The 11419-nt window shown below is 47.7% G+C and overlaps 1 protein-coding gene across 1 annotated transcript in view; it reads right to left on the reverse strand.

The window, feature by feature from the left end:
- The window catches only part of Thbs2 (thrombospondin 2), a 29608-nt gene that overhangs the window by 3103 nt on the left and 15086 nt on the right, over positions 1 to 11419 (reverse strand). The window contains exons 11-19 of the mRNA XM_029533186.1: positions 10798 to 11016; positions 9140 to 9247; positions 8356 to 8515; positions 6108 to 6226; positions 5217 to 5451; positions 2791 to 3018; positions 2109 to 2380; positions 1478 to 1575; positions 208 to 347 (exon numbers count right to left, since the gene is read on the reverse strand). Of these exons, the coding sequence (XP_029389046.1) occupies positions 208 to 347; positions 1478 to 1575; positions 2109 to 2380; positions 2791 to 3018; positions 5217 to 5451; positions 6108 to 6226; positions 8356 to 8515; positions 9140 to 9247; positions 10798 to 11016 (1579 nt within the window). The remainder of the gene's footprint in view (positions 1 to 207; positions 348 to 1477; positions 1576 to 2108; positions 2381 to 2790; positions 3019 to 5216; positions 5452 to 6107; positions 6227 to 8355; positions 8516 to 9139; positions 9248 to 10797; positions 11017 to 11419) is intronic.

An 11419-nucleotide genomic window follows, 5' to 3' on the forward strand; every position in this document is an offset into this window, starting at 1 on the left:
GAAGGAAGGAAGGAAGGAAGGAAGGAAGGAAGGAAGGAAGGAAGGAATTATATCCCTAAGCCACATCTTAGCTGGGAAGGGCAGAAGCCCCAGCTCATAGCAACAGTTCATTTCTCTGGAATGAAGCCTCTGTAGGCAGGCAGAAACATGGATGCCAGTCCTTCCTGGTCCTGTAGGACCACTTCCCTGATGGGAACATGAACTCACCTCTGCACTCATACTTGAGGTCCGAGAAGTAGACCATCTCTTGGGAGAAGACAAACAGGCCCAGCCGTCCACCAGCATAGGTTTGGTCATAAATTGGTCCTGAGTCAGCCATGACTTGCTTTCCTTCATGCACTAAGACTCTAAAACAGGCAAGGAAGTAAGAGACAAAAGAGAACTTGAACTCAGAAGCACATTCACCGGAAGTCTGTCGTTGGTTTTAAATGCCAGCTGTTGGCTGAAAAGAATCTATTCTTAGTGCTGAGGATGAAAGCATGGCCTTGTGTATGCTATTCAAATGCTCTCTGATCTACCATTGAGCAACACCCAGACAACCCAAGAGGGATCTGTGGCCCCACCCTCTGCTCAGGGTCTGAGCAGAGCATGCTTTCCCTTTAGGAACACCGACCCTTGTCTCGCAGCAGAGTCTGAAGAGCCCATTCCTTCTCACAGGCAGAGCTGCTGCACCCTTGGTGTATATGACTGCAATAAGCCAGTGACTACAAAGTGCAGTGTTGCCTTTAAGAGCCAAGGCAGTGTAAAGAGTAAAGGATGTTTCCTGACTGCTTGTGGGGGGTGGGTATCTGTTTCTCTTCCTTAGAGCCAGGTCCTCCCTGAGCATAGCTCCCAAAGCTTTCCTTTTCCCTGAAGATCCCGAGACTCATCTCCCTGGCTCAGAATGGGCAGTGATGCCTCAGAATTTCCTGATGGAACACATGACAGATGGGACCTCTTTGCAGGGACATTACACCCCCCCCACAAGCCCCACCCCCCCCCACACACACACAGACCCTCAGGGATCTGCAGACACCAGACACCCATCTGGGGTGAGAGTAAGTGGTGGAGCATTTGCTTATCATGTACAAAGAAGGTGGGTTCCATCCAGATGAGTGTGGGGGGAGTTTGTACACTAGCCAATAAGTATTTAAGACATGGCTTACTTTTCAGTTTGTTTTTTTTTTTAAGTAAGCAATGTATAGAAAGGATGCAAAATAGATGAGAAAGGGTATTTAAAACTAAGGAATTCAGAGAAGAATGTAGAAGTGCTCATTACAGCATAGTTATTTATTGATATTCTTCAATAGGAAGGTAGACAGAGAAAGCAAATTGTCCATCCAATGGAAAAGTTATCTATGCAATGGGAAACAGACTATCCGTCTGATGAAAAAAAAAGCTATCTGGCCATCCAATGGAAAGGCAGGCTGGTTGTTTAATGGAAAAGATTAGCCCACCCACTGGGATGAAGCAGCTGAAACCGTGCAGCTGCCCTTACCTCATGTAGCCTGTCTTAGGCCTGTGGATCAGGTGCCACCTGTAGGCAGTGTAGTCTTTCCAGCCAATGTTTTTGGGGTCATGCCATAGAGTCCGAACCTGTGGAAGAGGAGCATTGTTGAAAGGTGAGCTATGTGCCTTTCTACCATCCTTCTCCCCCTAGACTGTGCAAAGTAATACCCCACTCACTGTACTACCTCCCTAGTACATACATTTTCTTTTGCATGTTCTACTTTTCAAACGCTGTATCATCTACCCTACTGCGCACAGCTATGGGAGACTACAGTGTGCACCTAAGTCCAGTGTTGGGTGTGTTAACACTAAGAGTGTGAACACTTGACCCAGACAGTCATGGATCTGAATACATATCTTTTGCTTCTTGGGTGTGGAGCTATGTAGAGAACTGATACTGTCAAGTCCTGTCTCTGCATAAGACTGGACCTGCTTTCAGTCTTGTCAACCGTGTTTTCGGAAGCACTGGGGCATTCGGTGCTTAATAAAATAGGTATTCGATACCGACTATTAAAATGATTGCTATTTGATTACAATTAAGGACAGAAGGGTATCTCTCTGGAACGGGTTAGGAGTGCAGGGTCTGCCTGGAAACAGTCATCAGCTGCCCGGTCCCTCACCTGGCCTTCTGTGTTTCCCGTGTGCCACAGGGCATTCCTCAGGTGCTCGCCAGTACCAGTCGTGGAGTTTACCACTTTGAGTGACACACCAGAGTAGCCGTAAGCCCGACTGGGCTTGTCTTCCCAGTAGGTCTGGGTCACCTGCTTCCACATCACCACATAGAAGCGACTGCTTGACTGGTAGCCGAAGACGAAGCCAGCATAGTCGTCATCCCGGTCAGTGTTGACATAGAAAGTGCCACTGAAGTCCACAGACCCAAACTCGTCGAAACCTGAGTGCAGAGAAAACATGGATGGTCTGGTGGCCCCCGGGGAAAAGCACATCGGGGACTTCAGGAGTCTGCCTCACAGAAACGTGGATCTGAAGAGCTTAGATTAGCTTAGATAACCTCTGCTCTTCACTGAGAGATCAGCAAAACGACCTGTGACCCAGTTGACAGTTTTGTGACAGAGGTTCCAGTGTACAATGTATCATTTCAGAGAGTCCATAATATGAACTGGCTTACCGAAACGCCAAATTCCATAGGCCAAAGAGTTGCAAACCTATGCTTTCCCAGAGCCCTTAGCCAGATTATGAAGGGAGACTATTCCACAGACCAAGGAAGGGTAAGGCTACTGGAAAAATTATCCTGAATCCTGACCACGTGGTCTCTCTGAACCACCCATGGGATCTGAGGCTCACCTACAGCGATGCCAGGGTCTGAGTTTGCTGTCTGCACCAGCTCTTTGCCTTGGTGACGAATTACCCAGTTGGGATCAATTTGTGTGGTCCCCTTGGGATCCAGAGGGACCATCTGGAAGTTTCTGAAGTCTGTCTCAGTGATAGCGTTGTTCTCGGGGCACACATCATCAATATCTGGGACATTATCGTTGTCAAAGTCATCTTTACAAATATCACCTCGACCGTCACCTACAGATAAGGAAGAAATGAACACAAGGGGGCGAGTTAGGTAGTTTATATTTCTCTTCATGTGTATAAACAGAGACCTCTGGGTCTGTAAGATTTGAGGCTGTGCACCTTGTAATTAATTATGGTTTGAGGGTCAACTGCCTCCAAAACATTGAGCTTGTAAAGCGATAAGGCATCCCAGGGATGCTTTTTTTTTTCTTTTTTTTATTTGATATTTTCTTTATTTACATTTCAAATGCTATCCCGAAAGTTCCCCATACCCTCCCCCCACCCCTGCTCCACTACCCACCCACTCCCACTTCTTGGCCCTGGCCTTCCCCTGTGCTGGGTCATATAAAGTTTTCAAGACCAAGGGGCCTCTCTTCCAATGATGGCTGACTAGGCCATCTTCTGCTACATATGCAGCTAGAGACACGAGCTCAGGGGGTACTGGTTAGTTCATACTGTTGTTCCACCTACAGGGTTGCATCCCCCTTCAGCTCCTTGGGTACTTTCTCTAGCTCCTCCATTGGGGGCCCTGTGCTCCATCCAATAGCTGACTGTGAGTATCCACTTCTGTGTTTGCCAGGCACTGGCATAGCCTCACAAGAGGCCGCTATATCAGGGTCCCTTCAGCAGAATCTTGCTGGCATGTGCATTAGTATCTGGGTTTGGTGGCTGATGATGGGATGGATCCCAGGGATGCTTTTAAAAAATACTCACGGCAAACACTATAGTCAAGGATAGTCCTGTAAGCCCTCCAAAGAGCTCTGCTCCCTACATTCAGAGTTGAAAACAGAAAATTGGCTGTTGCTAATGTCTCTCTAAGCTCACCTCTCACTGTCATTCTAACTGGAGCCATTTTAATTTATTTGGCATTTAAAGTGGAACCTTTCCAGCACACATGACTTCCCCTGGGGAGATCAGATCCAATGAGGTTGGTCTGAAAAGGGGGCCAGGTCATGCCTGTGACCTTACAGCTGACCTATCCTTGGCCACAGTGAGATGCCCGAAGGCAGAGGCAATGGAGTTAACCAGGCACTCTGCTTTGACCTCTTATTTCAAAAGAAAAAAAAAAAAAAAAAAAAAAGAAACCATATTTGGTATCTAGATTGATATCTTGATTTCCCCATTCTGCAAACCAGTTTTCAGTTCTGGTATTCAATACCGTAGGCTCCTCACTGTGGGAAACATAATTAGATGTACAGGCATTTTCTTTTATTGAGACAGGATCTCAGGACAGGCTCACCTCAAACTGGCAATATGGAGCCAAGGATGATTTTTTTAATGGGCCCCTTGCTTCTCCCTCCTGAGTATAGGCATGCATTGCTATGCCTTGTCTGTGTAGCACCGAATTTTCACGCTAGGCAAATGCTTTACAAATTAATCTATTCCCCAGCCTCGGCAACAGCATCTTAAAAGTAATAAAAGTACCCTTCGCCTCTCCTTCCAGGGTCCCCTTCCTAGGTGAGCCAAAGGCCACCTCCCACTGTCTGCACCAGTGTCTGCATCAAGCTGGGGGCTCTCTGCTGAAAGCAATCTTTCCTGTGCTGGGAGAATGCTGCAGCTGCCCTTGGGCCCTGGCCAGTCTTTTCACGTGCTTCTGAGTCACATTGGCTCAACACCCCAGGACTCCTGGTCTCCATTTGTTCAGGATAAGTGTGTTCCAAAGAGAGCTTGGATCATCCTGCCCTTTGGGAGGGCGTTAGTGACCGGCCTGTCAGCAAGTGCGGCTGCGCACTTTGTTTATTCAGGACTGCGGTCTTCCTGGGGTGTGGCATCTTCCAGAGCCTGCACAGCTACAGATCACTGATGTGCACAAGACCTTCCATGTCGCACCTTCCCAATTTTCTGTAATAGATATAAAGCAATAAATCCTCTCCCCATCCTGCCACTGGCTGCATTCAGTGAACCTTATCCCTTTCAAAGTGTTTGCCAAAGGTTTTCAAAAGTACCCGGAAGCCGAAAGTTTTCCTCATCCTGGCACTCACAAACAAACCTCACCTCTCTCATTGGTAGACTATTAAACACACAAGAAGAAGCTGAGGCTTCCAGCAGGCTGGACAGACAGACAGCCATCCCTGTGCCCAGCACCCTAACATAGCCATCCTGCTGAGTTTTGAGCTTCCAAACCAGAGAAGTTCTGCCTCTGCGGGACTGCTCGTGTGGTTTGTGGTTTGCGGTTTGCAAGGCACGTGTAAACTGAAGAAATCACCCACCGTCTGAGTCTTCCTGGTCAGGGTTGTACACAAGCCGGCAGTTGTCCCTGTCATCTGGAATACCATCGTTGTCATCGTCAGAGTCGCAGGCATCGCCCTTGCCGTCGTTGTCATGGTCAGCCTGGTTGGAGTTGGAGATGTACGGGCAGTTGTCTTGGTTGTTCTGGTGGCCATCATCATCTATGTCCTCATTGTTATCACACTGGTCTCCAACGAGATCATTGTCCTGATCGGTCTGGGGGACAGAGCAAGAAGTGAGCACCATGAATACTCCCCGAGGAAGCACAGGAAGACTTGGGGACTAGAGACCCACCCCCTCTTGGTACAGGCCAGCACTGGGGGATGAGGTGCAAAAATGGGGTATGATGGCTCACTTGCTGCCCACACGGAAGAGAGTTTGGATTGGAGGCTCCTGGGTGCGGGCTTTCCTAGCCTGTGCCCCATCTCACAGGGGACTTCTTACAGCTAACTACCACTCAGGTGTCATAGGAACCACTTTCTCTACCATTACTGTATACTCTGCAGGCCATATTCCTGGTCACATTCTTCAGGTTCCTTCCAAAGGCAAGCCTGGAAATGTAGCTAGTTCTGGGTTTGCCTCTGGATAGCCATGGAGACTAATTTCCCCCCAGACAGTGTGGGGAAGTTATTTCCTCCCTTGGCCTGCGGCCACCTAGATATAATGTACTTAGATTTGGTCTCTGTAAGACGTTCCAACTGAGCTTATAGCAAGCTATGTTGTCATGCTTGGCAGGGCAGATGAGAACCACACAGGAGCACTTTTATGTTGGAGGATGAGGGATGCCCTGCTCTGGATGTGGGTCACCCTCAAGGCTCATCTCGAGGCTACAGCTGGGGATCACAGAGCCCTCTTTAGACATATCTCATCACCTGATCTGGGTTGTGCATCAGAGGACAGTTGTCACAGTGGTCACCCACGCCATCACCATCCGTGTCTCTCTGGTCAGTGTTGTAGACATATGGACAATTGTCTCGCTCATTGAAAACATCTGTTGGTGAAAGAAACGAAGTAGGCACATGCTGAGTTTAGAGAAGGTGCATTATTTTCCCAGCATACTGGATAACATACAGATGATCACTAGAAAAATGGCAAAAATTTAAAGATTATTAGATTCATGGAAGAGTATATGATGTATTTTTCCATTAAACATCAAATTCCCCGTGTGACCCTGTTTCAAAAAAAGAAAAAAACTCCAATCCCCTCAGCCTAAAATAGAATGAGTGTTTGGGATTCTCTGGGCAATGCTGTCCAGTCAGAAGAGGGTGAGTGTGGTGTGTTCTCTGAGCTTTGGCTGCTTCCACTGAGATCTCAGAAAGTGTGAATTAAGTCTGTAGGCACACAAGAGCCTCTCAGTGAAGTTTCCTCGTCATCCCCACACAGTGGGAGAGAAGTGATGGTGCAGATGGGTCAGCGAGGGTCTTAGAAATCTGAAAATAGGAAAAAGAGGTCCAACAGTACTGAAGGAAGAATAATAATAATTAAAAAAAAGATATAGTGGCAACTGAAGGAAGATAAAGCCAAAGGAAGAAGAGGTCATTTTGGGGGGAGCGGGGAGGGATCAACAGAAAGAACCCTCAAAAGGACAGGAGGCTGACAAGCCAGCTGGCAGAACAGAGGCGCCAGCCCACATTAGGGCAGACATGATGAGGTGCCTGCCGAATGCATCAACCTTCAAGACGGCGGAGTGATCGAGACTATCCTGAGGTGAAGGTTGGATGCGGAAGCTGACTGGAAAGTTCTATAAAAGCATAGACTTTGAGATGGGTCAAGTCAGAGCAGGGTAGAGTCAGAGGGGATGAAGGAACTCCAGGCTGTGAATGGATGAGGAGTGGGGTGAGACTCATGGGATACACAGAGGAGTCAAGCACAGCTGTGGTCTGAATGTCTCTTAGCTCTACAGTGACACCCTGAGAGAGCGGTGCCTGAGTTCCAAGGGTGCTGTGGTCGGACTCTGGGCTCTTGCATAGAGCCCAGCAGGTCTCAGGGTAAAATGTCAGCCTACAGTCATTTGACAGAGCTCACGGGGCACACCTGTGTCGCTCCACCTGTCTTCGTTCCCAGGTCCTGTGGTTAGGCCTTATCAATAAACAATAAGAAACCTGAGTGGGAGTAAGACAAACAGCCTCCTCATGCCCTTCTCAGAGCAGTTGGATGCAGCTCTTGGATGATTTACACGGAGTATTCACTGCAGAAGATGCAGTGAAAGATTCAGATGAAGCAGCTGTGGGTCTGACAGCAAGGAAAGAAAATGCAGAAAACTGTGCTTTTCTAAGATGGACCTGAAGTCTTGTGGGAAAAGGCAAGTTATTTAGGGAATCATTTTCATAAGCCTATAGATAAATTGAGCTCTTCTAAAATGTTCGGAATTGCAGTTGCTCATGGCACACATGGAGGGCTGCTACTAGGACCCACAAAGATACCAAAATCCAGATGTCCAAATTCACTACACAAAATAAAGTGATGTTTACAAACCATCTAGTTACAATCCCCTACATACTTAAAAGCCATCTCTATACTATAATTTTGTTGTTTAGATGGATAGCGTGGTAAAGGTCTAGGGTTTAGTAAGACGGCTCTGTGGCTAAAAGGGCTTGCAGCACAAGCCTGGTGACCCAAGTTTGATCCTCGGAACCCACATTAAGACAAAACAAATAAAAAACCAGATGCAGGCAGCAGTGAGCATCTCTGGTGGCAGCACTCTACGGTGAGATGTATGGAAGACACAGAAGAGTCACCTATGTGTCCCCAGAACAGCTTGTCTAGAGTACACAGAGCAACAGAAACCAGCGAGATCCTGCCTCAAGAAGGTACCCACTCCTGAATGCTGTTTTCTGACCTCCACACACACAGGGCAGCACCCTCTGCTGTTCACACACGCACACACACACTCTCTCACACACACACACTCACACACACACATACTCACACACACACACACACACACACACACACACACACAAATAAGTTAAAATTTAGAAATCTGTGTGTGTGTTCTGTACATCCTTTTTCTGTATAGTTAGTTGATTTGTGGCTGTGAACCCAAGTACACACAAAGTGCTAGCTCACTTACAACCATCAACCCCGATTTGCATCACTAAAGTGAGCAGAGCCACTGACCGTCTCCATCGATGTCCACAGAGCAGGCGTCCCCCTCGCCATTATTGTCTGTGTCGATCTGCGCTGGGTTGTGCACATAAGGGCAGTTGTCACAGCGGTCTCCAACCTCATCCTTGTCATAGTCTAATTGACGGGGATTGAAGAGAAGCTGGCAATTATCCTAAAAATCACCAGAAAAAGACATCAGAAAGAGCACAGACCAGGCAATCGGGCTGCCGTAAGATATCTCAGTACTCAGGAGTAGACCACCAATAAGGAAGCAAAATTGAGCCAGTTAGCCCTGCACAGGCACCGGCTCAGCATCCTGTGTTTTCACAGTTCCATGCACGGCTGTCCTGTCTCCATGAGTGCTGAGATTTCCTATAGCAAAACGGCAGTCTCTTTCCCTTCATAGGAAAGTCAAACAGATGAGACAGTAAGTGAGTGTGTGGATGGATGTGTGCAAGGAGGGGAAAGCATGGAATCTCACCATAGAGAACCCATCCTCAGGGAGCTGTATGAGCCCATGTTAAACCTTCTGATTGTGTCTGCCACTTGCATCAAGCACAACTCACCAGAAGAAAGGGAAGCTAATAAGGTCTTTGGAGGCAACTAAAGAAAGTGAAGTTGTGAGCACTTTCTGCGTTGTACCCCAGGGAGCCCTGTGCACCCGCTAACCAGCATTTGTAGGGACTACTTTCTCTATGGGTGGCCTTTGGAAGCTGTTCACAAATATGTCAGAAGAGCGGCCTCAGAACCCTCATCTCCCCAACTTCTCAGTGCTTGAGAGCAGCGCTCACCCTACCTTCTCATCGCTCACACCGTCATTGTCATCATCCTCGTCGCAAGCATCTCCGATTCCATCCTTATCAAAATCCTCCTGGCCGGAATTTGGCAGTTTGGGGCAGTTGTCCTGTGATTTGGGAGAGGAACAACAACCGTGAAAGCATTCCAAAGTGTCCTTCTCTCCAAATCGGGGAAAATAATGTAAGACTTATGAAGCCAAGGATATAAATATCTGATACAAGTCCTCAGATAGAAGCGGAGTGAGTATCGGAGCCAGCTGGCCTGGACATGTGCTGCTCTGAGTCCTACCCTGGGAATTATGTCACTGCTGCCCATGAGGAGAGACAAAAGGAGCCGTGTTCTGAGCCCAGACCCCAGGAAGGGATCAGACACCTGAGAGAACAGAGGGAGGTGAGGGTGCCTGTCCCAGGAGAGGTGCAGAGCCAGATGCTTAGCACCCTGTTCTTCCCCCCAGCTCATCAAATGAACTAAGAGCTTCAGCATGCATGCAAGCTCAGTCCTCACCGGCCAGCAGGTCTCAAACAAGAAAGGCCTCTCACAGCTGTGCACTGTCTAAGCTTTGCAATTCTGCACAGAAGTGAAGCTTAGAAGGAGGGAGAAGAGCGACACTCCAGCTCTTCACATTCCATAGACATGCAACAGCATAAAAGCCTTTCTACTCTGTCTACTGTGCTGTGACCCAAATGAGCGGCAAGGACCCAACTTAGGGACTGAAGAAGGGCAGGGCAGGACAGGGCAGGGAAGTTTTGGTTTCAACCACATTGATGCCTTTTCTCGTGTGTATGTGTGTGTGTGTGTGTGTGTGTGTGTGTGTGTGTACAGGCAAGTGTGCATATTTTCACATGTGTATATACATACATAGTTTGTGTACATATGTATATGTACATACTGTGTGTGCATGTATGCATGGTTGTATACATGCATATTGTGTGTGCTTGTATGTCTATACATAGTGTATGTGTGTGTATGCTATGCACATGTATGTATACATATATAGTGTGCATGTATACATACAGCATTGTGTGTGCATGTGTGTTTATACATACATAGTGTGTATGTGCATGTATATGTATACCTACATCTTGTATGTTTTCATAAGCATGTGTGCATGTGTGTACATATACACTTTTCATAACATGTGCTGCTTTTCCTTACAATGCTTGGAATGGGAAGAAAAGGGAGAGTCCAGTTGCATCCAGTGCTTCAGGTGGACTCCTGAGCGGATGCCTGTGTCCAGCGCACATCAGACCCACCCTCTCTTCATCCCTTCAGCTGTGAGAAGATGTGTCGCTCTAACATGGTCCAGTCTCAGAGTAGGAAGTTCATGCGGAGTGTAGGAGGGAACAAGATAATTTGGAGTGTCTTCCTGTTTAGATCACTGCTTCCAATTGGCCCAATCTTTCCTGGCAGTGAATCACTGAAGAGGCACTGGGTAGGGGTGGGGCAGCCCCTTAAACTGACTGAAGAGGACAAAGGGGCAGACTCCTCACTGAGGAAGCTAGATGGAGTGCAGAACCCTATACTTAGGAAAGGGGCTGAGGCACCGCTCCCTATACTGACTGAAGAGGGGTTAAGACACAGACCTCTGATAATGGCTCAAGAAGGGACTGAAGCACAGAGTCCTAGCTCTTAGCCTGAGGTGACCGTGACTCTCACCTTGATGCAGTGGTAGGTGGCATTGGTAGCACACACCAGATTGCTGTTGGGCCAGCCATCCAGGTCTGAGTCCTCCCCGCAGATGAGCCCATCACCTGCGTAGCCAATCTGGCACTCACACTTGTACATGGGGTCACTGAAGTGGCCCAGGTAGATGCACTCTGCATTCTTGTGGCAGCTGTGAGTCTTGTCCTTGCATGGATTCTCTGGCTCACACACCTAGAATATCAAGAGAAGTATGAACTACAGACAGGACTTACTAGGGAAGAAGTTGGCCACGGGTACCCCCGAGTATCCGAAGAGACTAGCTCACTGTGAGAGGACACGGAGAGTTTGACATCATGCTGGCTTCTTAAAGTATTAATTTCTCAGGAAGCCAACAAGTAGTTTTTAATGGTTATCTGAGCCATATAAACCTCATTTTTGAACTTATTATGTAATACCGCTTGCCATGGCTTTGTTGTGACTCCCAAGGCATGGATTAGAATCCATATCCAAGAGCCATAGCTTCAAAGCCTCATTGGATGTTTATAGTCATCAGGGACCCTCCAACTTCAGCTCATCAGTGCTCAATCTCTCTCTCTCTCTCTCTCTCTCTCTCTCTCTCTCTCTCTCTCTCTCT

Source organism: Mus pahari, chromosome 21 (genome assembly GCF_900095145.1).
Source record: "Mus pahari chromosome 21, PAHARI_EIJ_v1.1, whole genome shotgun sequence".
Classification (NCBI taxonomy): domain Eukaryota; kingdom Metazoa; phylum Chordata; class Mammalia; order Rodentia; family Muridae; genus Mus; species Mus pahari.